This window comes from Eschrichtius robustus, chromosome 14 (genome assembly GCF_028021215.1).
Source record: "Eschrichtius robustus isolate mEscRob2 chromosome 14, mEscRob2.pri, whole genome shotgun sequence".
Taxonomy (NCBI): domain Eukaryota; kingdom Metazoa; phylum Chordata; class Mammalia; order Artiodactyla; family Eschrichtiidae; genus Eschrichtius; species Eschrichtius robustus.
Window position 1 is genome coordinate 83,402,219 of NC_090837.1, and position 26,825 is coordinate 83,429,043.

General features: G+C 44.0%; 1 protein-coding gene across 5 annotated transcripts in view; it reads left to right on the plus strand.

Annotated features, from left to right (window-relative positions):
• Positions 1-26,825, plus strand: part of NEDD4L (NEDD4 like E3 ubiquitin protein ligase) — a 338,047-nt gene that overhangs the window by 239,700 nt on the left and 71,522 nt on the right. For all 5 annotated transcript variants that reach the window (XM_068563771.1, XM_068563772.1, XM_068563774.1 and 2 more), the window contains 4 exons: positions 12,174-12,224; positions 19,884-19,945; positions 20,118-20,220; positions 21,865-22,031. In XM_068563771.1, the coding sequence (XP_068419872.1) occupies positions 12,174-12,224; positions 19,884-19,945; positions 20,118-20,220; positions 21,865-22,031 (383 nt within the window). The remainder of the gene's footprint in view (positions 1-12,173; positions 12,225-19,883; positions 19,946-20,117; positions 20,221-21,864; positions 22,032-26,825) is intronic.

The window sequence follows — 26,825 nt, forward strand, 5'->3', positions numbered from 1 at the left end:
TGTTTTGAGACATCAGTTGAAGACTTAAGGTTTGGTGCCCGTGATGCTAGCTTCCGTCTTCGTTGGTTTGATTGTTCAAGACTTGTGATGTGACATGGAAGGGAGTATTGGGGGCATTTTTCTCCCCTGTGATTTTTATCTAAAGTACTCGCACATTCTCTCTCCCATGTTCCTGGGCCTTCCTGGCTTGGACGCCAGCCCAACTGTATGCTTTCAGTTACAGCTCTTTACAACACGGTTCCTTGTTCTGGAAACGTTTCTGGCCCAGAGCTTCAGTTCCTTCCTGATAACTGCAGAGCTCTTGCTGTTGATCTTAAACACAGCTCACTCAGACAAGGAGCTCAGCCATCAGTCTCAGCTTCTCAGGGATTTTCCTGGCAGCTATCTAGTGAACTCTGTTCCACTCTCTGTTTTACCCATTAATTAGGAAATAGTCCAGTGCATGAAGCTTTGCTTGCAGATCTCTCATTCGAAATTCCTCGGGGTGGGGGGAGGGGGAGAGGGAAACCAGCTAGAACTGATAAGGACAGGAACTTTCTTCAAATGAGCGATTAAGCCGTCACATCCCCCTGTGAGAGATTAGCTAGCCCCTAAGAGAAATGTGGTATGGTAGAAACAAATGTAAGTGCTGCAGTCAGGGGGACTCTTGTTCAGGTCTCAGCTTTGCCACTTTCGAGGTACAGAAACTGAGCTTACGCTTCCTTCTTCCCTGGTGCTTCAGGGGGTGGGAGTTAAAGAAAAACGAACACCAGATCACGAGAACATTCTTACAGAATTGCCCAAAGATGCCATGAACGCCGTACGGAGTGCAGGGAGGGGAGTGGACTAGGACAGCGGTTCTCAACTGGGGGCAGTTTCGTCCCATCCACGACGCCCCCCCCCAAGACATTTGACAGTATTTGGAGCTATTTTTGGTTATCATAACTGAGGGGCAGGGGTTGCTTTTGCATCTTGTGGATAAAAGCCATATGTTTCTAAAACCCTATAATGCGTAGCATAGACAGTCCCCTGCAACAAAGTATTATCTAGCCCCAGATGCCAGTGGTGCTGAGGGTAAAAAGCCCTGGGTTAGGAATTACGCTTATTGAATCCAGTTGTCCCATTTAATACCCAGTGATTGTGCAAAATAAAGTTGTTTCTATCCCCGTTTTACAGATGAGAAGATCAACCTTGGGTGGTGATTAAGAAACTTGCCTTTGATTATTCAGCTATTTCTAGATAGACATGGGACTTTTAAACTCGGCATATATGCATCCAAAGCCTATACCCCGTTCTCCCGACCCAGTAGGTAGTGAGCTCCCCATCACTGATGGTGCTTAAAACTAGGCGGGGTGAGCAACCACTTGAAGGATGGACAGAAAGAGGAGTCTCAGATATTTTGCACTGAATGACTTTTGAGGTCCCTCCTAAAGATCACATTCTCTGATTCTATTTTGAAATGGGATTTGTCTTTTTAGCCCTGGTATTAGAATGGCAAGCAGATAGCCCTTGGCCATGACCAGTGAAATCTCTGTGCTTTGTCTGTGCACCTGTGAGTCTTATTCCTATTAATATCCCAGCCCTATCAGGCCAGAGGGCTAGGGTTCCAAACAGGGGCGGCCAAAAATCATCCCCCTCCCCCATCTCATCCACATTCCGGGCCCAGGCAGTTATTTTTACCAGCACATGTAAATGGGTCCAGCTAGTTCTCCTCTGGGAGGACAGTAGAGGCACAAAGGAGGGGAGCTCTGGGGTTGGGACGCAGGGAACACGAACTATTTTATACCTTTAGAGGCTGCGATTTAATATTAGTTTGCTAATCAGTATAATTCTACCAGTTTAACAGGTAATCACAGTTGCTCTTTCGTGAAGAAGGAAAACCCAGAGGTTTACTCACTGGTTGTCAACCGGGGCCTCAGATAAGCATGAGCTGGAGAGCTTCTAAAACACACCTGGGTCTGGGCCCCTCTACCAGAAATTTAATCGTCTCAGGTGAGGCCTGGGTTGCAGCGCTCTGAGAGCTTCCCAGGAGATCGTAACGTCCAGCCAGGCCAGGAGCCCCTGGTTACCTCCACACTTGAGTCCTGCTGTTTCTGTTCAGAAGGACTCAGGTACCCGTGGATGTTAATCTGTCCTGAAGAGCCGAGAAGGAGGTGCTGTTGGGCCATTGTTTCCCAGGGTGTCCTTTGTAGGTGGCGGAGTGGAGGAGTACCCGCACGCAGCTGCTCTTAAATTTGCACCTGCTGGAATCTGAAACTGACATTTCTCTTCGTCCTTCAAATTCCTTATTTTAAATGGTATAATCTGAAGGTGCATGTGATCATTTGCTTAATTCTTGAAAGCTTTGAAGGTTTCCTCTCCAGGCTGTTTTTCTCACCAGCGTAGTATGTGGAAAGGAGAAGCCTTTCCTTTTTATGGCTGCAATCCTGTCCCCTGGAGGGGGAAGCTTTAAATACTTAATGAGTTTTGAGGGAACCTTTTAAATAACAACCCAGTTAATGACCTGACTTGATGATCGATTGTATGCTTTAAACTCTGGTCTCCAAGCGTCTTTGCTCAGTAAACCTTATAAAGAATTTTGAAGAACTATTTCTCACACATTTTTTTAAGATGATATCTATAATTTATCAGTAACTTGATAAGTTATTAGTCCAGTAGTTGCAAAAGATGTAATTTTTAATGTACTGAGTATTTTGTGTGTGCTTTAAATATATTTCATAACATGTCCAGTATTTTGGTTCTTTTATCTTGTCAAAGCAGATACAGCTCATTTTATGGAAAATATCTGCCATAAAATTGAATTAACCAAATCAGTCCTTATTGCTAAAAACAAGTCAGCCATATCAGGCTTATTTCCTGTCATTTAAAGCTCTGACTTCATTTTTTAAATCAAATAAACAAGAAGATTAGTTGGATGGATGGTAAGTATGCAAGCCATTGTCATTCCATGAGCCTGTCGTCCAGGGGAAGTAAGAGTCTCTCTCATGTCCCCTCAGCTCGGGAGCTGTGCCTTTTCAAACTGTCCCTTTGTTTTGTGTTTCAGAGGTTTTTATACCCAGCAAACTGCACGGTGGTAAGATTAGGAAGGGTGAGAAGTATGCCTTTCTTGGGAAAGCGGGAGAAGAGGGTTGTGATTTAGGAAAGGCGAGCGAGCGGAAGACAGACTCTGTTCTCAGGCAGATCGAGTTTAGGGAAGAGGACATATGGAGGGGTCTAGAAAATGATTTCTTTAAAACTTCCCATGCCCAAGTTCCCTGGAAAGTCTTTGTTTATCCTCAGGGGTCTGCCTGCTGCGGTTTGAAGAGCTCAGCTTTAAAAGATATTGGGGCAGGGGGAGGGGATTAATCAAAGAATAAGCAGTATTTAGCTCCATTTCATTTCGCTTTCAAACGTATACTTCACTCATTTCATTTTTGTATTAATATACAGGTAAGGAAGGAAGGACACATGTAAGAATATGGACAGGACAGACAGTGCTGAGATTATGTTCCATGGGAGTTTGCAGATTGCAAGAACTGTATCTGGCAAGCGTCCCCTGAGGGGATGTGGAGTTGGGGGCTGCAGCACATCAAACTAGAGTCTTCGGGGGGTAGGGGGGGCCTGTTAATGTTTGTTTTTAAGTCCATGGAGTGTGAAGTTACTCTGTGGTGGTGACAGCATGGACCCTGGAGCCAGCCTGCCTGCGTTCACATTCTGGCTGCTATTTACTAGCTCAGTGACCCTGGGCAAGTTTCTTAACCTGCTAATAACAGGTGTCTGATACATGATTGGTGAGCTGCACGTAAGCTTATTATTCTTTGCGGTCTTGAAGTTCTTACCAGAGTATGGCTGGATGGAGCTCTCCCCCCAGCAAACTCTGATAGAGTCCATTGGCCAGAGATGTGGCTTCAGCCAAAACACAGCCATTGCAGAAAAAGACTTATCAGGACCTAACTGGGATGCCAAAGTGCCTCTGAAAAGTCAGTCAGCGTCCTCTTGTAGCTCTAGTACCTCTAGTACCTCTTGTAGCTCAGAATCGTCACTCATTAAAATTCCAAGAATGATACCATACTGCACTTATGTTACAGGTGATCTGTTTTTGCTTGAGGACGATATTCCGCACACCCAAACTACTGTCCAGCCAGACAGGGAGATGGGCTGCTAGTTTCAAATGCCTTGAAGTATGAGGAAGAGCTTTCAGCAGTAAACCTGTTCATGAAATCAAACTATAAAAATGACGTTGAACCCATGGTGTCCCTAGGTGCCCTTTTCCCCATCCTTCGGTCATTCTTTTACCCTGCTTTGGTTACTAAACGTGTCTGTCGTGAATCATTTCTTTCAGATTATTAAAGTTTATTTATTGGTAGCTGAGTTCACAGATAAACAACAGAATCTAGAGGTATCTTTACTTTCTTTTGTTCTTTATACATTTAATCTATCATTAAAATTGCTTGCAGAAAAATGGATTGTAAAACTTCTCCAGAGAAGAAATGAGACATTTAACCTGAGAAGAATCACTGTATCCTGAGACCTTGAGAAATTAAAACAGCTTGGTATGATAAAATCAGAAGCACAGAGTTAAACAATACTGTGTCATTAAGTGAACTCAGTGACACATTTTCCTTTTAACCTTGAAGTTTAATCTCAGGCCAGTTTGCTTTGTAACAAGTAGAATATATGTGAATGTTCACCTTATTGTAGCAGATTGTAGTCATTAAAAACTTAGAGTTTATTCAGCAAATTTACCATGCCTTTCACAAGGAATGACAGTGACGCCTAAGGTTTTTCTACATGTGCATTTTTTACAAAGATAAATTAGCCTTATAAGAAACTGTCAGGGTTGTTCGTGGGGCAGCTTTTGTGCAGCTGGACAGCTTTGAAGCAGATGTAAGACGGCATTGTGACGCCAGGCCATGCCCCAGACCCTGTAGGGGTGACAAGCTGTGGGCTCCTCCTTTCTCTGAAATGATACACAGCTGTAGACCACAGTCTGTGTCACCAAGCGCATCTAGGCTGAAGGGGAAACTTCTTTACAAACAGGGAAATAAAGAGATGAACGTTGGGATGACACCCTGGGGCTGATGACACTCCGCATCCTGCAGGCAGCCCTGGGCCACGCCTGTTCCCTTCCCGGGCCTTTGCCTTATGTCGTCAGCGCCATGGCTGCCCTTGTGCTGTTGTACTGACCGTGGCAGTGGCTCCTGCGGGCGCCTGCTGGGCACGGTGATCAGGACCTCGCGTGCCTAACAGTACTTACTCCCTCGTCACACCGTGAGCAGCCTCGAGGCTAACAAGGAGGGTCCGGGAGCAAGATGCTCTGAACCACCACCCCGCCTTCCGGTTCCCCCCGTGGTCCAGCCCCTCATCGAGCTTCATCTGAGCCCCTTGACGCTGTCCTGAGCACACTCTGTCTCCAAAGTCTTCCTCTCTAATACGTTCTCCCTCCCGCTGTCCAGGGACCTTTCTAAATGCAGTCCTTGCCAGTTTTCCCTCCTTGGTGTCCTCATGTATCCTCTCATCCCCCAGGGTGCTGTCCTCCCACATAACCGCACAGGGCCTCTCAGACCCAGCCTCACCGTCTCTCCCTTCCACCACCACCCCAGTCCCCACCAGATCCCCCCACCGGCCCTCTCTTCAGGCCCTTGCACCTCTTGCCTGATCGGCTTCATACCATTCTCTTTCCACCCCTGTCCTGGCAACCTCCTACTTCTGACCCTGCATGAAGATTTCATCCTTCGTAAAGTCATGCCTGCCCTTGACCCTGGGCAGAATTAGTCACTTCGCCCGCTGTATCCCTGCAGCATTCTCTTCATGCCTCTGAGATGTGGCAGTCATGGTCAGTGTCTGTACGGAGATATCCACCACCTGTGGCTATCGAGCACTTGAAATGCAGGTGGTCCAAAGCGAGGTGTGCTGTAGGCGAGAAACACACACCAGATGTCAAAGACTTAGCACAAAAATAAGAATGTAAAACACTTTTAGTAATAATCTGCATATTGATTACATGTTGAAATGATAATATTTTGGATATATTGGGTCAACTAAAATATATTATTAGAATTAATTCCGCCTGTTTATTTTTTTTATGGGACTTAGAAATTTTCAAGTTCTAGATGTGGCTCATGTTACATTTCTCTATCTAGGACAGGGCCAGTTAGCGTCTGTCCCTAGGAGGTGAGGACACCTAGTCTCTGTGCCTTTCAGGCCAGGCACAGTGTAGCATTGTCTAGCTACGGGTGACGCCCTGCCTGAAGGAGCCCGTGACCTCAGCAGCGCGGCTCACATTTTGTGCATCTGGTTCCCAAATCTCTTTCCCAGTGTCTGCATTCCCGGAGTTCATTGGATCTTAAGTTCAGAGTATCAAGCTTGGCAGAAGGCTGTAATTCCTGTGGCCCTCAGTTGACCCCTGGCCTGGAAGATGCTTGCATTTGGAGGGGGGAGAGGACTGGACTGTGCCCTGGAGCCTCCTCCACCCACCCGGGGGGAGGAGGGGACGTCAAGCGCATCTCATGCCTGATGTGGTAGCAGGACACCTGGAGCAGTGGGGACTCCCCTGGAACCCGAAGAGCACTGGCTTCTCACAGCCCAGTTTGAACTGGTCTACTTATGCTCCTGGTTAAAGCCTGGCGGCTACTGCCGAGCTACCATAGTCTTTGCCAGCAGGACGGTTCTTTGCTCTGTCTACCCCTTCTGTTTTGTCTTCTGTATTTCAAGCAAAGTGTCCCTTAAAATAGAGGCCTTCATGATCACACATCCAGCCAGCACGGTTTCATTCTGCCCGCCTACCCAGCGTGATTTTACAGAGCCTGTAAAAGTCCTCTGAGCTTGCTCTGACATCTTGTTGACAGGGAGGTCTTATTTGTTGTTAGAAATAGCAGCCAGTGTCTCCAGGACACACCTTATTCCGTTTTAGTGAATGGGAGGTTTCAGCCCTAACCTCTAAACTAAATGGCAGAGAGGCTGTCGGAGTGAAAAAGCTCTTTGTGTTTTGCCAAAAAAGTATCTGAATTTTGTTTGGGTTTTGTGTTCTGGCGCTTATCAAGTGGATTTCGGTAAGAGCGTGTGCGTTCAGAGGATGTCATCACTGGACCTTTTTCTTTATTTTTAGTGGAATGCCACTTGGCGGTTTCATTAAGGTAACTTTGACATTGTGTTTTGAAACAATGCACCTTGAAAAGCCAGAGGCACCAGGTGGTACAACGTTGGATTACGCAATGGGGGGTGTGGGTGGAGGCCAGACTCATGCTCTCCTCCTGAACGGCAGCAGCTCTGCTGTCGGAGGACAGGCTGGAGTGTACGGACGGAGAAGAAAGAATATTCCTCCGCCCTTTCGTGTGTGATGGTAAAGCTGCCTTCGTGCTCTCTTGAGGAATGAGACGGCACCTAGAACTAAATGCATCTCGACATCCAGGTGACTCTCCAGACAGTAGGCTGTTGAAGAGTCACTATATTTATAACATTTTGTCTAAAAGCTTTTGCAGTAGTTTCTCAAGCCGTTCATTATTTAGGTAATTCAGAGTGCATGCTTCCAAAGTCACTCTAAAAATAGAACCCGTTTCCCCTGTGTGGTCGGTGCTGGTGCCCGAGTGTGGGCTGCGTGCCTCGCAAGGAAGAAGCATTTACTGGTTTAGCAGCAAAACAAAGGTTATTTTTCTGTCTCTCTGTTTAGAGTTGGGAGATTTACCTTGATTTGTAATATATGAAGATCTAATCATTCCATGTCTTTACTCTTAAATTCTTTTTCTGTGGCTTATGTTCGAATGCCTCTGTACTTCTCTTCCATTTGTCTTGAGAAATTCTCAACATAATTTTCTTGGAAGTTGCTCCTTAATGCTTTCTAGGGCATGGGTTGCACTGGATAGTTATCATTTGCTGGAGTTAAGTGGCTTTTAAACTTGTGATGGTGACACGCAAAAAGAAATTAATTTGACATCACAACTTAGTACACGCACTCACCTGTGTATGTAATTGAAACAAATTCCTCGAAACAGTACTTACTTATATTTCATGTGAGGCTCTAATATTTTTTATTCCATTATATCTAGTTTAATGCTTCTTGTGAACTACTAGTGGGATTGCAACTCACAGTTTAAAAAGCACTGCTTTAACGTATAGCTCCTATATTACACACGGGTCATTTTACCTTCCAAGAATCTCCAGTCCTTTCTGATATACCTTTCCTAAAGAGCCTTTACAACCCCAGCTTTACGTGCCAGCACCCCTTACTTCTGATGGTGTCCTCCCCACATAGCCCCCCTCCTCCCCTGCAGCTTCGATGTGCAATGCCCAGAGTCCTAGCCTGGCTCTTGCACGGTGACCTCTGTGGTCATCAGTAAGTAGTAAGATTCAGATCATATCCTTCGAGTGCAATCCTAACCTAAAGATCAAAAGTCTGTGGTGTTTCTTGAATGGATGTGTTCTTTGAGAAATTGCCTCTCGTTTATTTTGTGAGGACAGCTGAGCCTGGTGTCCACGTCAGTGCTGGCATCTCTGGCCCGGTGTGCACAATGAGAAATGCCCGAGGGCTGTGTTAGGGTTTCCCTGGAGCTATTGTGATCGTCCCCAGGCTTTGGGGTCCAGTGATATTCACACATACCTCTCCGTGGCCGTGGCAGATGCTTGTCTTTTCCTCCGGAGGAATGGTCTTGAATGTAGGTAATCGTCATTTGGGACACAAACTCTAAGAGAGAGACTGTTTGGTATACTTATTTCACTTTTCCAGTAATGGAATATAGATTTTTGTTTCACCTTATGTGACACATTTCAAGGGCTCCATTTTGCATTGTCATTATGTTGGGAAAATATTTGATGGCTTGTCCGAAGGGAACATTTATAATTGTGTTACTAACCTGCACATTTTCAGCCTCTAGGATAGTGTGACAGGTAATTGAGGTTGAAATTGACAACATTTACCACTTCAAACTAAGCACAAGACATGCTAATATGTACTGTGTGAGTTGAAACTAATTTGGTTTTTTTGTAAGCTCTTAGGGTTAACATGATGCCTGATGGAAATAATTTTGTAACGGAAATTATTTACGTGATTTGATTACTGTATTTTTATAACGCTGGTGCAAGGTGTCATCCTGTGGCAGTGATGACCTGACGGTGCTCTGCTGGCCTCAAACCTTGGCTCCCCAGGGCCCGCAGGTGGGGATCCTGCCATATCAGCACACCCAGGTGTCCTTGAAGCACTCCTGCTTCTCATTTTGGTGTAAAGACCACTAGTAGGCTCTCTGGTCCCTCCTAGATCTCCTCTGTGGTATTGAAGACACATTTAATATTGGTGTAGTGTCACTGACCTAAATATTTTACATTGCCTGAAGTGTCTGTACTTTTGGCAACAGTGGGATGTTTTGAAACCTAGATCTCACCAGCATGTTCCACTGACTGGTGAATCACTTGTTTAAGCCAGTTCCTCTTGACCATGTGCTGCTCTATACACTTGATCCCTATTTTATTTTTAAAATGATTGTATTACGGTCGCCCTTGATGTAAACCAGAAAATAAGAGCCTTCTGTTTACTTTAATGGTGAGGTTTCTCCGTCTCCGTCTGTTTTAGGAATTGTTTTTTCAATGTAATGAGAAAACGTGTTAAGGTACAAGTGAAGCCGCCTAGCTTTGCAGTGAGTACTGCTAGGATCCCATAAACTGCTCCTTTTGAGGAAAGGAGCAGGGTTGGAACAGGAGGTTGTGTTAAAGATAACATCCCAGATGGGCGTTTTAGCAGAACCCCCTTCCCCGAAGTCTTATAAACTGTGCTCTCATCAGAGTCCCTTCTCATCCACACTGTTGAGAGCCAGCATCCCGATGAGAAGCCCAAAGCTGGTGCACAGCCACGCTTTCCTGCCCATTACTGAGATGGGGGACAGCGTATTAGTTAAGAGCCCAGACTCTGGAACCAGCCTACCCAGCTAGGAACCTCTCTGGTCTCTAGGTTCCCCATCTGTAAAATGGGTGTAATAACGGTGCCCACCTACTACAGCTGCTGTGAGGATTAGATGAGGCCTTGCCACAGCACTTGCTTTGCTACTGTAGCCCTGAGTGGCAGGTGCCTGTCTCTTGGTTCAGATGGTGAACTCATCTGATGGGTTTAGAACTCTAACATCTCCCAGGCAAAACAACACGGGCACGTGGATGTTTTGTGAATTTTTGTTAAAATGCACTTAGGTTAACGATCGATAGATAGCTATCCAAAGAGAGCAGATTATGAAACAGAGCTTCAGGTAAGACTGTCTTCTTCTGATGATTGCATCCCCGTGTCCTTTTCCTTCACAGCGTCAGTACCAGTAGCAGGAGGGGAGAGGGGACAAGTGGTAGAACCTCACTATTCTCATTAGGTAGACACACAATTTATGGTCAGGAATCAAACATTTCTGTGTGTGTGTGTGTGTGTGTGTGTGTGTGTGTGTTTTGGTTGTGTTGGGTCTTCGTTGCTGCACGCGGGCTTTCTCTAGTTGTGGCGAGCGGGGGCTACTCTTCGTTGTGGTGCGCAGGCTTCTCATTGCAGTGGCTTCTCTCGTTGTGGAGCACAGCCTCTAGGCACACAGGCTTCAGTAATTGCAGCATGTGGGCTCTAGAGCTCAGGCTCAGGAGTTGTGGCGCACGGGCTTAGTTGCTCCGCGGCATGTGGGATCTTCCTGGACCAGGGCTCGAACCCGTGTCCCCTGCATTGGCAGGCGGATTCTTAACCACTGCACCACCAGGGAAGTCCCCATTTCTGTGTTTTTGGTGGTGGAATTAACTGACATTTACACTGGCTTTATAGTTAAATCAGACAAATTCAGAATGGGACTGCTCCCTAATTCTTTGGACAGTGAAGATGTCTACTTTCTGGGCCTTGTGCTGACTGCTGCTTGTTAAGATATACAGCATCGGCACCTGACGGCCATGTGCGCGGTGAGGTATCCATGGTGGGCTGAGGCAGACATAGCTGAGAAAATAAAAGAAAGCAGAGTCTTATCAGAAGGATGGGGGCTCTCCTCCTGCTTTGTGCACGCTCAGCCAGTAGTAACTGATTTTTCATTATCCTTCATGTACTGTTTAGAGGAGACAGATAGTTTTCTAGTTAATCACATAAAAGGACATTCTAAGCGTGGAGCAAATCATTTCAGTAAATCTTGTTCACATTTATCTGCTGCTGCTTTTTAAATGCAAGAAGAGAATGTTTTCAAGTGCGCTTCAGAAGCATGTTTTATAAATTAGAAAATTTCATAGGAAACCAGTAAAGAGTGAAAATAAGAGCCCAGGATTCGGAGTTAGGAGGTCTGGATTGTCTCTTGGGCTTTTCCCCAAGCTAGCAGTAGGACAAGTCTGATTATGTCTGAAGAACTTTCCACCTATAATAGGCATTTTGAATGTGGTAGAAGCAACTGTGTTTTTGCGGGTAACAGAAGTCGTCGTGTTCCTTCTGGTTCACATCGCAGGTCATCTAAGCATCGGAGGCTCTGACACAAGCCCTCCTACAGCAGGACATTGTGTCAGCATGACCGACTGGACACCCCGTGGTCCAGACCAGGGACGCCTGACCCTGAGTTATGACTTCCTGGGCTTCCCAGAGTCTGAAAGGGCACCTGTGAGCTTCTCCACATGCATTTCATCGAGGTCTGTGTGGGAGATGGAGAGGGGAAGAAGCACAGTGTGTCCAAAAATGTAACCAGTAGCTCATGCGTGATCTTGGATTCTGAAACAGTGTACTTACTAGATTGAAAGTTCAGTGCCATTTTTTAATAAGTAATGTATAAGATATATTAATAACTGGACTCTGTACTCTTTCCCAAGACTCTCAGCTCTCAAGGAGCTCTTTTGTTTATAGCACTTAATAAATATTCGTGAAAATGGTCCCAACATTTCTTTACAATCTTCTCTTTAAACTGGGCCAACTGTGCCCCCAAACCCTCTGGGGTCCCAGGTGTCCCTTCCCTGACTGATCGCATGCTCACCAAGTCCAAGAGAAGATTTGTCTCCAATGTGTTGGGTGGTAGATGCCCTGCAGAGTCTCAGGCAGCTAAAGGTCAGGTGTGTGAAGCCTTGGGCTCACTGGTCTCTGAGGCGACGGCTGTCTGTGCCTCACCGGGGTCTCTGCCTTCAACCCATCCCCCCTGCTCTCCCATGTCAGGCCCTGGACCTTTCTCTATCTGTAAAGAAACACTTTTAAGAATGCTGACACTCCGCAGATAGATGGAAACATTAATTCTTTTCTCTCTTCTCAACAGACACGAGACGACTTCCTGGGACAGGTGGACATACCCCTTAGTCATCTCCCGGTAAGAACGGTCTCCTGCTTTATAGCGCGTGCTCTGAGCAGCAGTTTCTAACCGTCTGCAGTTCGGGTGTATTTTCAGGGCGGCATTTCCTCAACACAGTGGAGAAGCGTGTGTACTCTGGCCCTGGCCCTTTCTAGAAGGTGGTCCTTTCAAGGGGATAGGAGATAGCTTAACTGTAAAAATCAAGTGCCTCTGAACCACCCACGGATGCCTGGCAGCGTCACTGGCTGCTTCCTCGTCTGCTCCTTAGTTTGTCTTCCTTCGTCACCTCATACAAAACAGCTACCTGCTTCTGTCAAACCCCTCCTCCTTGTCACTGGAATGTCCCTGCTTTCAAGTTCACCTCTTGGGTCTAATCACACGTCTGTTCCCTTTGTCTAGAATTGTACATGCTCTTTCTCTTGGGCTACATCTGTACAAGCTAGTGTTTCCATGGCTTTCTCAGTCGGCACAGAGACAAAAGAAAAGATGCTGTCGGTACTGAGTGAACTTGTCAGCTGGAAACACCCACTCTGGCTTCGGAAGTTGTACTGGGTTAGCGTGTGTGGCGGTGCTACCATTCCTCTCCACTCAGATGAGCAGCAAAACAGTTGGGGCCGTTGACATTAACTGAGCTTAAAGGTGACTCTCACACGTTCCAGTATCGATAGAATGAGGGGTCCAAGACCTCCTTGGTGGGAGGTAGATGGTCTCGTGTTCCAGCTCCCGGCCCTCCTTCCCCGGGGCAGCACAAAGTGCCTAAAGTAGCACCTGAGAGAGGATGAGTCAAACGTTTCTGCCTTCCGAGGGCATTTTATTACGTTTTTAAACGCTTTATGTGAGCAAATAGTATAAGTAGTCTATACGCTAAAAGGACTCAAACCACCTAGTGTGAGCCTCCTGCTGTGTTGAAACTCTAGCTATGGCTGTCTGTTAAAGACCAAGAAGGACTGTGTCTCACCCAGGAAGCTGTGAAGCTCTGTTGGGAAGGAACACGATGGCAAGCACTGTGTCCTTGCTTACTCAGGGGAGCTGTCAAGGAAGAAAGGTTTCAAGCGCCTTCCCTTCCGAAAGATCGGAAGCAAAAGTAATATCATTAGAATATTTTTGTTTGTTTCTGTATAAAAACCTGAAGCTCCAAGGTGCTTGTGGAAGGTGGGCTTACGCTTGATGGCCTAAGCCATCAGAACCCTGATTGTTCTTTTAAAGTCACATTGAGAGCGTATGGATGTCTCAGCCTTTGTGCAGAAAGACTGTTCACGTATTTCTACATCAGTGGGTCTTCGCTTCATGCTCTTCAGGTTGAAGCTGTAACCGCCTCACATTTTTAGGCAGTGTTGGTTGGTTGGCCCAGTTCTTTCATGGGTGTCCCCAACCTCCCTTTTCCCCAACATAAAAACCACATCACAGTCAAGGCAAATTATGTATTAACTCTAAGAGGTGTAGGTGAAATTTTTAAACAACTTGCTCCAACAATCCCTTGAGTGATTGAGTGCAGATTGGTTTTGAACAGTTGAGTGGAACTCCCAGAGAATAGAAGAGTGTTCCTCTTCAGAGACCACATCAGTAGAGGGAACATTTTACCTTTGGATTTCGGTGGAGGCAAGAGTGAGCTTTCAAAGAAGGAAGCGGTGCCAAGGCTCCAGGCTGGAATAGAAGCCAGCCAGTTAAAGAGTGGAAGAGGGAGAGACTAGAGAGGACTGAGGACTTTCACAGGAGCTGAGCCAGTTGAGAAATGGAGCCTCCCAGCTTTCAATCTGTCCCGAGATGAGCTTACGCTGGAGTGCTATATCTCCTCCTTAAAATTGACTGGCTTTGTGGAGCCCACTACAGTCTCCAAGATGGACCACAAAGGAAGCAGAAGGAGAGGTGAAGGTGCATTCTTTATCCTCTAAGTGGTAGTAGAACCCAACCGGCATATTCTGAGTGGATAATATGGCTTTGGTCCCAAGATTTGAGGTGCTCTCATATGTATATTTGATCATATGTGTAGGACGCTCATGGGAAAATAGCACAGTTAATTTTGTATGATAACACAAGTGTGGGCATGTAAAATGGATGTTAGCATTTGAATATCTTTTGTGGATAAATAATGGATGCTCTTTTCTTGATAGCTATATGACCACTGTCAAGGCAGTTTATGTATGTATGGCTATGTGGCCTATGGATTCAGTATTGTTTGATGTCATCAAATTTTAGATTAAAGAACTTAGGTCTTACTAATAATGAGAGAAGGTAGTGGAGAGCAGTGATGTGGCGGTGAAGTTGCTGTTGCCCACCCTTCCAAGCCTTCTCCAGGTTTAACAAATCCGACTGGGTATTTGGTTATTAATTAATTCTTTACAGCCCCATTAGCTGATAGAGAATTTATTCCTTTAACAGATGTTTGCTGATAGACATAATTCTACCCTCTGATGAAGGATCAGTGAGGCAGGTTCCTCACTCATGTGGCTTAGCAGGGCCACCGTCGCGGTAGCCGCATGTGGTAGCCGAGCATTTGAAATGTAGCTAATGTGACTGAAGAACGGAATTTATCTATTTTATTTCATTCTAATTAATTAAAATTTATATTTAAAAAGCCACACGTGGCAAATGGCACCCTATTAGATGGCTCAGGTGAGATCAGACCAGAGTTCTCTGGCTTAGGTGAAAAATACATGATTCTGGATGCCCTTTTCCTAAGATAATAATTCTGGCTGTTGGAGGGAACTGGGGGTGGAGGGATTCCCACACCAAGTTTTACGTGGTGATTTTTTCATTCAGCTTTTTTCCCCTACCTGAGGCTGTTTCTCTATAGTTCTACATATTTAATATACCAAGAATATTTAATTTAGGTAGAGAAAAGGCCCAGAAATTTGGAATCGTAGATATTAAGATAAAGAAGAGAAGTAATCTTTTGTTATTATTTTTAAAATCTATATTAGCAAAATACCTAATTGCATACACTTCCATCTTGACATATATACACACTTATTTACTACAAGGCATTTTAAGCTTTATCTTGTTGCCCCAAGATAGCATGAACCTTTCTTCCTTTAGAAAAGAATCATCTCTGCCTTGATTCTGGTCTAAGAAGTTGCAGCATTTGAATGAAGCTCTTTTCTAAATCAGGAACTTGATGAAGAAGATTAAGACCACAAAACTGAAGTTAATGTAACCTCTCACGATTGTTAGGAAATTATTTTTAATCATTTAAATACCCTACTTTGTGGGGTTTTGGTGTGCTTTTTGAAAAACATAGTTTAGACTTAGTAACTAACTGATGTTCGCTAAAGAACCTTCTTCCCTTGCTGCAGTCCTAGAGGCCTCTGGGTGCAGTTGCTGGTGGAAAGTGGCATTTGCAGTATAAAACCATGCTTTTAAATTCTTAGGAATGGCTCTCCTAAGCTGTCCTTACTTGCAGCTATAAATTCCCTGATCCCGAGAAGCCTACCAGGAAGAGCCAGAGGGTCAGGGCACTTGAACATCTCAGACTGGGGCACCACGGGTCCTCCTCGGCCCACTGCCCACTGTTGGGTCTCTGGATAATTGTGTGCCCTTGTGAGCATTGGGACAGTCCGGGTTGGAGTTCTGCCAGGGAGACGAGTGAAGGAGCCCACTTGAAATAGAGAGACGGGGCCAGGAGGGTTGTGTGAAGCTGCGGTGTGCTCTGCGTGTTAGAGCCTCACTACCTCGACTACCAAGGAGGCCAGTGTTGGCTAGGTTTTTGTCCCTGAAACAGGAAAGAGTAAAGAGTGATAATGAGAAAGAAAAGAAACTTATTTTTCCCCCTTTGATCATGGATTCCTCGGTGCTTTATCAGATGCTTCCAATGAAAGAAAATAGTTTTGACTTGTCATTCACTTTCATTCTTGGCTCTCAGACCAGTTCTCCCAGTTTTATTTGTGGAAGAAAAAGGATAGGAAATTGGACCCAAGGAATTTAGAATGGTAGGGATCTATTTCCTTTGCTTCTATTCCAAGTATGCCACCCGTCTTTAATATTTTTTTCCATTTTATTTATTATTGAGTGTGGGTAGGAGTGAGTAAAAGACGAGGAGGGAAGAGGGAGAGTAAATAAGGTTAGTCATCTGACCTTTTATGCCGATCTGAGAATTAAGAAAACATAGATTCATATTCACAGAAGTCTCCAAATGTCAAGCTTTAAAAGATCTCTCAGGAATAGTTGACTCCGAGCTTGGAGATGGGCAGGTTGCCTTGGTAACCTTAATAAGTTAGCAGTCCTTTTTGGGCCTCTGTTTTTCTCACCTATAAAATGAGGGCATACACATAGATGATACCAAGTTTCCATCCAGCTCTGTGAAAGAGCACCTTGGCTGTAAGCAGAGGCACGGCGGCTGTGATGACATACGTTGTTACCGGGGAGACTCGGGCAGTGTGACGAGCTGGAGGCACATGGAGGAGAGCGGAGATGGAGACTGTATTTCAGCAAGGTAGTCCTACCAGCCTGACGCCTGTAGTGCAGCTCAAACTGAGCGCCTCTATTTTATTCTTTTACAGTGTGGCACCAGGGGTGAACTTAGCTGTAACTGTCCTGTTCTTGTAGCATTCTCTTCTCCTATTTCAGGATCTACTCTGTTTTTGGCCGCGTCGCACGGCACGCAGGATCTTAGTTCCCCGACCAGGGATCAAACCTGTGCCCCTGCAGTGGAAGCGTGGAGTCCTAACCACTGGACCACGGGTGAAGTCCCTGTAACTGTCCTATCCTTACTGATTTTTTTTTAAAGAACACTATCATTTTTACATCTGTCTGTTAAATCCTGTGTGTCATTGCCCAGAAGTTCATACAGGATTTTATGACTTGTCTTTAATAATTACTTAGAGACAAAAATAACTCCAAGACTTGTGTTAACAACAGAATGACATTTCTGGTGGGTGTTTGCCTTTTATGCCTCGGAAACTTTCCTTGCCTCGTCCGTCAGTTGTGTCGCCCCTGCCCTTCGAGTCCCAGCGCATCACCCCTACCAGATGCAAAATCTCTGTATCTATGGGAAGCACGCTGGGGTTGAGAGAGCTATTTTAAAAACATTAATTTCTCCTATTTTAGTCAAGTGCCACTCAAGGCAACCAGGGTTAACTTGAATTTCAGTTTTCCTACAGTGAGGCATTTTTGGGGGTGGTGGTGATACTATTTGGCACCTTAATTGTGCTTGAAGGTAACTCAGACGATGAACACCCCTTTTATAATTCCGGCTGGTACCAGGGTAATGGTTCCCTCTCACGTGTACAGAATTCAGTATCATAGACCTTAGAGGGACTTTAAAGACCATTTAACCACTCCCTGTATTTTACAGGTGAGGACACCTGGGCCCAGAGAGGGAGATGACTTGATCAGAAGGCTGACCGGACCTTGGGTCTTCAGCCTTGATCTGCGGTGCAGACAAGGGCCGAGGGGGCAGGAGGGGCTCCGTCTAAGGCCTGGGTGCTTTTAGCTGTTGCATCCCTGTTTTGAGTCTAAGGTCCTCATAAGGCCATTCCCTTCCACTTGCCCACAAAGTTATTTACCTCATTACATATATGTCAAAGTAACTGCAGTTCCGTTGGAAGCAGCAAATCTTTTTAAGATGAAATTGCTGTGTAACCAGATTTTCTTTGGAATGCTCACGGCCCGGAACAGGAGGTTGCAGCGTCTATTTTGGCCAACAATACTGTTAGCATCAACCTGTTTGAGATGGCTTTCTACCATCTCAGTGATGTCCTGGGAGTCTCCCCTGGGCTTTTCTCCAGAGAATGGGATCCAGCAGGAGCCTGAGTAGAGCCAGGAAGAATCCCGTTGTTATCTGCAAGATCACCGTCTTGTTCACCCTGGAGAATTTCCATGGAGGTGAATTTTCATTTTTTAATGCCCTGCCTTTTTGCAGAGTGTTGAGTTGGCAGTGCTCACAAGTGACATGAAAACGTAGAACTGGCTGATGATGACAATGGCCAACATTTGTCAAGTGTGCCAGGGACCCTTGTGAGAACATGCTATGTATTGATACCAGCTCAAATGATTGGCTTAATCGTCACAACTCTGTAAGATCCTGTTACTGCCCTACTCTGTAGATGAGGACACTGAGACACAGAGGGCTAAGGAACTTGTCCTTGGCCACATGGCTCTGTCGGTAACAAAGCCAAGACACAGACCTAGGACGTCTGCCTCTTGATTTGTGTGGTGTCTGTCATTTAAACTATGTAGTGTATGGACAGTTCCATTTTTAGAGTACCGGTAAGTTCTCTGATTTTTTTTTTTTTTTGTCTGAATTTAGAAAAAAGTCTAGAGAATATAACTGACTTTCTTGAGTGACGGTGAATTTTTGTGGCCTCGGTACTTTACTGTAGATCAGGTGGGTTAATCAGCTACCTGTACAGGTACTTACTTCGTGTCGGGCAACGCTCTTGGCACTAAGAATACAGTGGTGAGCAAATCCAAGTCTCTGATCTCATGAGGTTATATTCTACAGGTGATGGATGTTAATAAACTAGTTAATAAATAAATGAGCAAGATAATTTCAGATGGTGAAAGGGGGGTATAAATCAGGATGTTGTGACAGCGGATAATAAAGGGAGGCTATGGTGGCGATTTAGGATGTGGTGTCTGAAGATGTGACTTGGGATCCCAGACCTGGATGACAAAGTGGAGACCGCCGTGGCCATCTGGAGCCGGAGCTGTTCAGCAGGAGGACCTGCTAGGGCAGGATTAGACGTGATGTGCACGCGGGACAGAGGAGGTCAGGACGGGTGGAGTATGGGGTGAATGGTTATAGGTAATTAAGAACCACATCATGTTTAACCTTATAGGTCCATAGGAAAGAATTTTCAGCACATTATAAGCAGAGTAGGAAGCCATCACGAGTTTAAAGCAGAGAGTGACATAAACGGATAATGTTACAAATATAAATGCATATACACACACATACCCTTCCGATACGTAATAAATCATTTTGTGGTTTGTCTCTCTTGCTACAGAAGTAAGTGTTTTTAATTGTGTTTAATTAAAGAGTTTAGGTATTTGGAGTTTTACTGCACATAGTATTTTTAAATTAATGAAATAGTAACATTTATTTTTCCAGTTGCCTGCTTACTTTGACCATCTGATTTTGCACAGTAAAATACTGATTTCTTTCAAAAATGCATAAATACCACCACTACATTCATAGCTTCTTGAAATAAGCACCAGCAAAAGGCTGATGGATGACGCCACCTAGGACAGTCTCTGTGGAGGCAACCGTCTTTCAGATGACAGGATATTTTAATGTTAAAAGTAAAGTCAAATTGCATTCACAGATTGATCTTGCATATTTTCCTATTAACTGCATCTTTAGGTTTCTTGAATCACAGGGTCAAGCAGGCAGGCACCAGTGACCCCTGGTTCTCCAGAATTAATCAGCAGCGTGAGATTGAGCCCTGCACCCAGCAGTTAGAAATTACACTTGGGAATGACGACTCTAATTTTGTAATTTGTCTAAGGCTGAGGTTGACTCCTAAAAATGGGTGTTGATAGTGACATCTAGTGGATCTTGAGTAAAGCTTTGTGACCTATGAAATGTGTAATTAATTGTCAAGTACTGGGTAAGGAACCAACTCTGTTTTCGCCAGGCTCACGTTCTAAAACATGAAAATGTATTCTCTGTAATCCACCTGGGTGTATCTGAAATACGAAACTATCAGGAGTATTGAAACTTACGTTTTCTTCCTTTAGACAGAAGATCCAACGATGGAGCGACCCTATACATTTAAGGATTTTCTCCTCAGACCAAGAAGGTGAGGCTTTGGGCTGCAGCCGTTTCTTACGCTTTGGCTCTTGGTTTTCTCTGAGGAAAATTCCAACTTCTTTTCCTGTTGCATTTTTTTTTTTAAAGCATCGTAAATATGAACCATCATAAAGATGTAACTAAGTCACATCCTTTATAACCAATTTTCTTCCATCATGCAGTCATAAATCTCGAGTTAAGGGATTTTTGCGATTGAAAATGGCCTATATGCCCAAAAACGGAGGTCAAGATGAAGAAAACAGTGAGCCGAGGGATGAGATGGAGGTAAGCTACAGAGCTTCGGGCCTCGGTCTGTTTTCCTCGCCTAAGAGCACATTGATGTTTTACTTTTAAGATTTTATATTTTAAGGAAATAAGAGTTTATAAAGCTTAAATATGAAGAAACTTCAATGTGTCCATGAATCTACGTCTTTGACAGATCTACCGATGTGTTGGTTTTTAGCAAAAAAGATAAACTTTTCATTGCATGTTATAACACTAATTATTGAAGAGGTGTCTCTTTTTAAACTGCTATACCCCTGTTTTATTAACAGCCCACCGCCATGTGAAATTCTCCCCACATATTTAATTCTCTTATTTCTTTGGACTTGCAGCTCTTTGTAAATTCCTTTTAGCACTTGGAATGGCTTCAAGTGGCTAAAATAATTCAGGGACTCATCCAAGTTTGTTACTCATTTGGCCCACAGGTGAGAGCGTGCATTAGGTAGAAATGCCGTTTTGGAATTAGCTGTCCAGAGGAATGGTCTTTTGTTCCCTCCTGGCAAGGCCACCTTTTAACTCTCCAGTCACGTACCTCTACCGTGGGTACCGTCTCAGCTCAGGCTTCGGATGGTGCTGTTTTGTTAGACAGATTCTCGTATTGTTCTGAAAATGCCCGTTTACAAGACCTCTCTGTGGCTTATTTGCACATCTGTTCGCAGCTGTTGCATATACATGATGTGTGAATAATGCATTATGGGCAAGTTAACCGAACCCCACTCAGACCCAGAGGTCATATTACCAGGCAGTATTTCATGTGCAAGTTTTCATCTCTCTCTGTGAGAAGGACTGAAGTGGGTGGTAGGCAGTCTTGAATGTTAAGATTTCATAAGCACATCCACAGATTTTTATCTCAAATCCAAGGAATTTTTTTTTTTTTCACACTCTTCCAACCTTCCAACTGTAGTAATCAGTGAATTACTTAATTTTCCAGTGACTTTACTAGGGAGTGTCAGGAAGGAATACTTAATGCCGAAAATATGTGTTGCAAAAAAAGCACCTCTGACTCTGGTACCAGGAGGCCTGTTGATGCGACGGCAGCAGGTGGGGAAGGGCTGAGTAGGAAGCGGTGGCTTCCGGGCTGCTCCTGGCCACCTGGCTGCCCGTCCTCCCTGCAGCCCGGGAGCTTCCCCTCCTCCCTGGGGAGCGAGAGCACCCCGGGCCTCCTGATGCCCGGGCAGGCCACGGATTCTGCAAGAACACACGTGCTGCAGGGCTCGTCTTCCCAGCTCCCTCTTACCTTACGGAGGTGTTGAAAAGACGACAGCTGTAGCGTGACCCATATCGTCGGCAAGGCTTTTGTACGGCCCCGGAGGCCTTCAGGTCAAAATAACAAACACGAAATATGAAAAGAGTGTAATGTGACTTAGGTAACGTGACAGCCTGTGCAGATCCCCATCCGAGTGGCACCCTGCAGTGTCATCTTCTTAGAGGGCAGTGCAGTTCATTGGCCACGGCTCAGAATATTTTTGAGACGCTCCTAGAATTGATTTTTTTTTTTTTTTTTTTTTTTGCCCTATTTTGGGAATTTCTTTAAATGTGGTGCAGGAAGCCACCGTCAGAGCCGGAGAGCACAGGAGCGAGGACGAAGGGCACACGCGCCCTGTAGCCATCAAAGCCGCCTCACCATCTCCCCTCTGTGCTCCACAGCCCGGCTGGGAAGTCGTTGACTCGAATGACTCGGCGTCTCAGCACCAAGAGGAGCTTCCCCCGCCTCCCCTGCCCCCCGGGTGGGAAGAAAAGGTGGACAACTTGGGTCGCACTTACTATGTCAACCACAACAACCGGACCACCCAGTGGCACCGACCCAGCCTAATGTGAGTACCGTGGATGGTCAGGAACACGTCCCCACGCTCTGCGGTCAGGTGCGCACGTGGCAGCGCCCTGGGACGAGGTTGGGAAGTACATCTTGTACCGGTGAAAGCGCGTGGTTGTGCAGTACAACAGGATTCCTCTTCGTGGAGTTAAAGGGCGTGGGAGCCTGAGTTTGTAGGTTGTAAAGAAGCTCTTGCCTTCCTATCAGGTTCTCCTGTTGTAAACACGCACTCATTTATTTTGTAGGACTTCTTTATGTAGATTCGTGAGACGTAAAGCAGGGGTTATTTTTCCTCGGTTTATCTTACGTTTGGTGATCACATCACTTTCCCCTTCTTCAGCTTCCTCTCCTGGCTAACCCATCATGGAAAATAGCAAACATATTGGCTCTTTAACTCTCTGGATTTTTATTCCATAATTATTTGATTTGGAAACTCTCTCAAAATTTCTCTTTTCCTTTTTGGAAAATGTATAGATCACCCCCTTGATATAATTACAGACACATGGGAGGGTTTGCTAACTCACAACTGGTAATTACGGTTTGTTCTAATCCCTTGCCAGCCTCAGGGATACAGTGAATTGATTACTGTTTTGTTCACTCAACCATTTTTGGTCTAATGATGGCATATAAACACTGGTTAAACCTCAACTACTATAAAAAAGGATTTGAAGCAGCTTGTTTTTTGAATGATAGTATACAGCAAGACCTAAAACTATTAATGTACAATAAAAGGCAAAAACAAAATAGTAAAAACAGAAAAGGAAAAAATTGTCCTAGAAGTCATGACCTCCCTAGCAGTCAAGACAAGGAGGTAATTACCACTAAATTGTATAATTTTCAATATGAATAAAAGCAAGTATATGAGGTGAGATCATTTTCTCTATAACCCAGACTCTGAAGGAAATTTGCTATTGATGGTTTTTAGCAAGTATTAGCAATGGGATGGATGGTGTTGTCAGTAACCCTTTTATCTTTAGAAATTGCAAAGATGACCTGCATAGGTAGGAAAGGTGGCCAAGAAGTATAGGCTAGATTTTGTTTGGTTTAGAGGAAAAGCTTGCAGAATCTGCAGCAGTGAATAGCCGATCCTTCCTAAGCCCCTACGTGGGTTCTCGTGAATATCAGCCGTCCTTGGTCAGCTTTGGACCACACGGTGTGTGCACCAGTTATGTTCCCAGGACAGCATAAATATCCCAACATCCAGATGATGTTGAACTCTTCTTTGTTGTAATTTTTTCCCATAGAAATATAAATGGAAATGGTTTAGTTGATTCTTTTAATTTATTTAATTTTTTTTTCACGATTTCCCTTTGATTAATGACCATAGCTGTTAAAACTGTTGTAAGCCATTTGACTACTCTAGTTATTTGTAGTTAAAAAAAAAAAAAAAAAAGTAACCGCCTTGGGCTTGGTTACGTGTAGTGATCAGAAGAATCTTGGTAGCAGTACCCTAAGCGAAGTACCTTTATCTACCTTTGCTAAAGGTCATAGGAAAGGAATACCTGAAAACAGCACTCTCTGGGGACCACAGTGTCATGACCTCTGTAGAAAAGTGACTCCTAGCAGCTCACAAAGAAAGACTGATGGCCAGTACATACATAGAAAAATGTTCACTTTCATTAATAATTATGCAACCAAGTCTGTATTTAGGAGGTAACTGGGGACAATTGCTACTTTCTCTGCCTCACAGAGTTGTGAAACTCTAATGAGGAATTCCTCACAGAGTTGTGAAACTCTAATGAGGAATTCCTCACAGAGTTGTGAAACTCTAATGAGGGAATTTATACAAGCTCTCACTTGTATGAATGCTGGCTCATCAGTAGGGAAACTGTGGTTCTTCCGAGTTCATGTTCACCTGTAGTTTAGGGAGAAATCAGTGGCATGATGGTCCACATCAGTGAGGCAGCTGAGCCAGGAAGGACGTCTGCAGAGCTCCAGGTGGGACCTGCCAGGTACCTCCTTTCCACCAAGCATGACTTCTAGAAAGCAAGAGAAAAGTTAGATGAGGAAAAAGATTCGGTTTTCACAGTAATCTCCTCATCCTGTCTGAACTGTTTGAGAATGTGGGGTTCTTTTTCCTTAACTTTATTTGGCTTGACCAGAAGCCCTCAAGCCCTCCAGGTTATTTTAATGTGTTGTTTTAATTCAAAAATGATTTTTTGTGTAACTCAGTTTTCACAGAATACTGCAAGTTTGGGTTGGGGGGGAATGGATGTTAAGAAGGGTCTTTATTAAAAGGCTGTATCTGAGGAAGTCAGATAGAGAAGTGATGATCACATGCTGCGCAGAGAATTAAGACTGTCGTGGAGACTCTCATTTCTTACCCGGTTTGCTACAGGCTTGCGCTCCAAACTTCAGCCCCTGAGAAGTCTTCATTGACATCCCGTTGCCCCCAGGCTGTTCTTACAGGGTCCTCCTCACCCTGCCTCCTGCCAGCCACAGTCAGAAACACAGAGCGGTCTGATCATGCAGAGCTGCTTTCTGATTACTTTCTCTTCTTCTTGGCCCCATGGATGTGCTAACCGCCAATCCCCGCCCCAAAAAATAAAGCCAGAACGTGCCCCTTCCCCTGGTAACCTTCCGATGTCAGCCTACTATCCCTTCCTCTGGGAGCACCGGACGTCTTCTGTCCCGGTCTCTCTGAAAGCCCTGTGACTCCCTGTCAGGACACAGAGCACATGATACTCTTACTGCCTGTATGAGCAGGGACTGTGGTTTCCTACGCACAGATCAACCCCTAGCACCTGGCACAAGGTAGGAGCTTTTAATTGAATGAATGACTACAGATGAGTCACTTCTGAAAAGTGGGTACAGGCACGTGGTTTAGTGAAATGTCCAGGCCTGGATGCAGAGCTTCCAGACGGAAGGCGGCCACAGAACACTCCCCAGCCCTCTCAGGTCAGACAGTGGCCTTTAAAATGCCTCTAATTTTAGAATTGTCCTTATCCTATTTAAATGTAAACTGTAAACATTTTACTGTTAAAAGCACAAGTTTAAAAACATGAAGGAATTGCATTAAGACTATAAATGAACTTGTTAGACTCAAACACTTACTTTAACTCTTTTCAGTACTTCTCTTTCTAAACCACTTTGGCCGTCTCCCATCTTAGCAGTAATTTAATCATATCTTTATGACTCAGGTCATCATTAGTCACTGATGTATATGAATGTAAATGATCAGACACGCTGATCTTAATTGGCACTGAATTTGATAAATTTATGGTTTTTCTTCTCTTTATTAATTTGTATATTTCCCATGAAAGTCAAATGAATATATATGTGAAATTAATGACTGAAGAAAATTGAAATAGCCACTTCTTAAATTCTTTCCCTGCCCCCAATAAAATCATGTTTCTGTTTTAATTTGCCAGCTCAGACATATTTTTAAATGTTCATCTTCCCATTAGTGACCATTTAAACTTCCTGTCAGTTTCAACAGCCCTCTCGTTCAATTGCTTAATTAAGGGCAAAAGGCCTCCCTTGTATGAACATTTTCATTTTATCACTAAAGACCATAAAAAAGCCCAGGGTTGGAATTTCAGATTCAGAGACATCTTTCTTCTTTATGCTATTTAGTTGTTTCTGGTTCCCACTGGTTACTAATTATTCAAGCATGTTGGATAAGGAGGATTAGCATAATTGATTTTAAATGCCCCTTTTAAAATAAGTCCTTCCAGAATGATGGAATTTTTATATACTTCTGAGAGATAGAAAATGCAAACATAGCAATATTAAAGCCTTATTCTTTTCAACCTCTCCGAAATCCCTGTAACAATTCAAGTGTGTGTTATAACCCGGAACACACATTTGATATTGACTAAGTGACACCTGGCATTTCAAGTGAAGATTTAAAATTTTGATGAAACTTTTATATATACAATATTTTTAAGTAAGGCCAGTCATTATAAAGTGAAATTGAATTGAATGTCCTATAAAAATCACGGCAGCAGTATAAAATCACAAAGACAATATTATATTTTCTAACATATCCAAGAGAGTGTTATTTTTTATCATTCTGTTTTGGTGGTTTCAGAAATTGTGTTAGTATACTTGTGTGTCCCTTGATTTTAATTAGTTTCTCTATGGCCTTATGCGATTTTTTTTCTGAGGAGTCCTGCTTAACGTACTATTTTTAGTCCAGTTATAGTTTAATACAACTATAAAATATGCAAAATGTATATTTCTGTTAGGTTTTAAAAATTTGTATATTGGGCAGTAAAACTTCATTCAGATCTTAATATCAAGAGTTTTTATTTTAATGTGGATTAAAGAAAGGTAACCTTCCTACTGTCCCTTTACCAGTAAAGCTAAAAAATGTAAAGATTTTTGGTGAAAATATTCAGACTCTCTTGGAAGCTGGCATTAAAGAGTCACCTGTTTATTTACAAACAGTGCTGCTTACTGCAGACTATTCACTGTTACAGGGGCCTAGCACGTTCTTTGGGGGGGAATATAGGAAAATAGTATAAGTTAGCTTGAGATTCATTAGAATGTTTTAAAACCTATGTTTTAGGAAGAGTCTATAATGAGGGTCCTTGATTAATACTGGATTTCATTTAGTCTGAAGTAATGTTTTCAAATATTAATTTGCAACGTCATTTTTTAACTGAATATGGTGTCTTATTGAAAGAGTCTGTAAAGGTTTTCTCTGAAAAACATTTTGACATTTAAACTTCTACTCTAAAAGCCTCCAAGTAGTATTTCTCCCAAAGGAGAATTGCCTGTAATTTAGTGCAGAATTTTTCAAGATTGACTCAATGCTTTTCACATCCTGAATTAAGAGAGTTACATGACG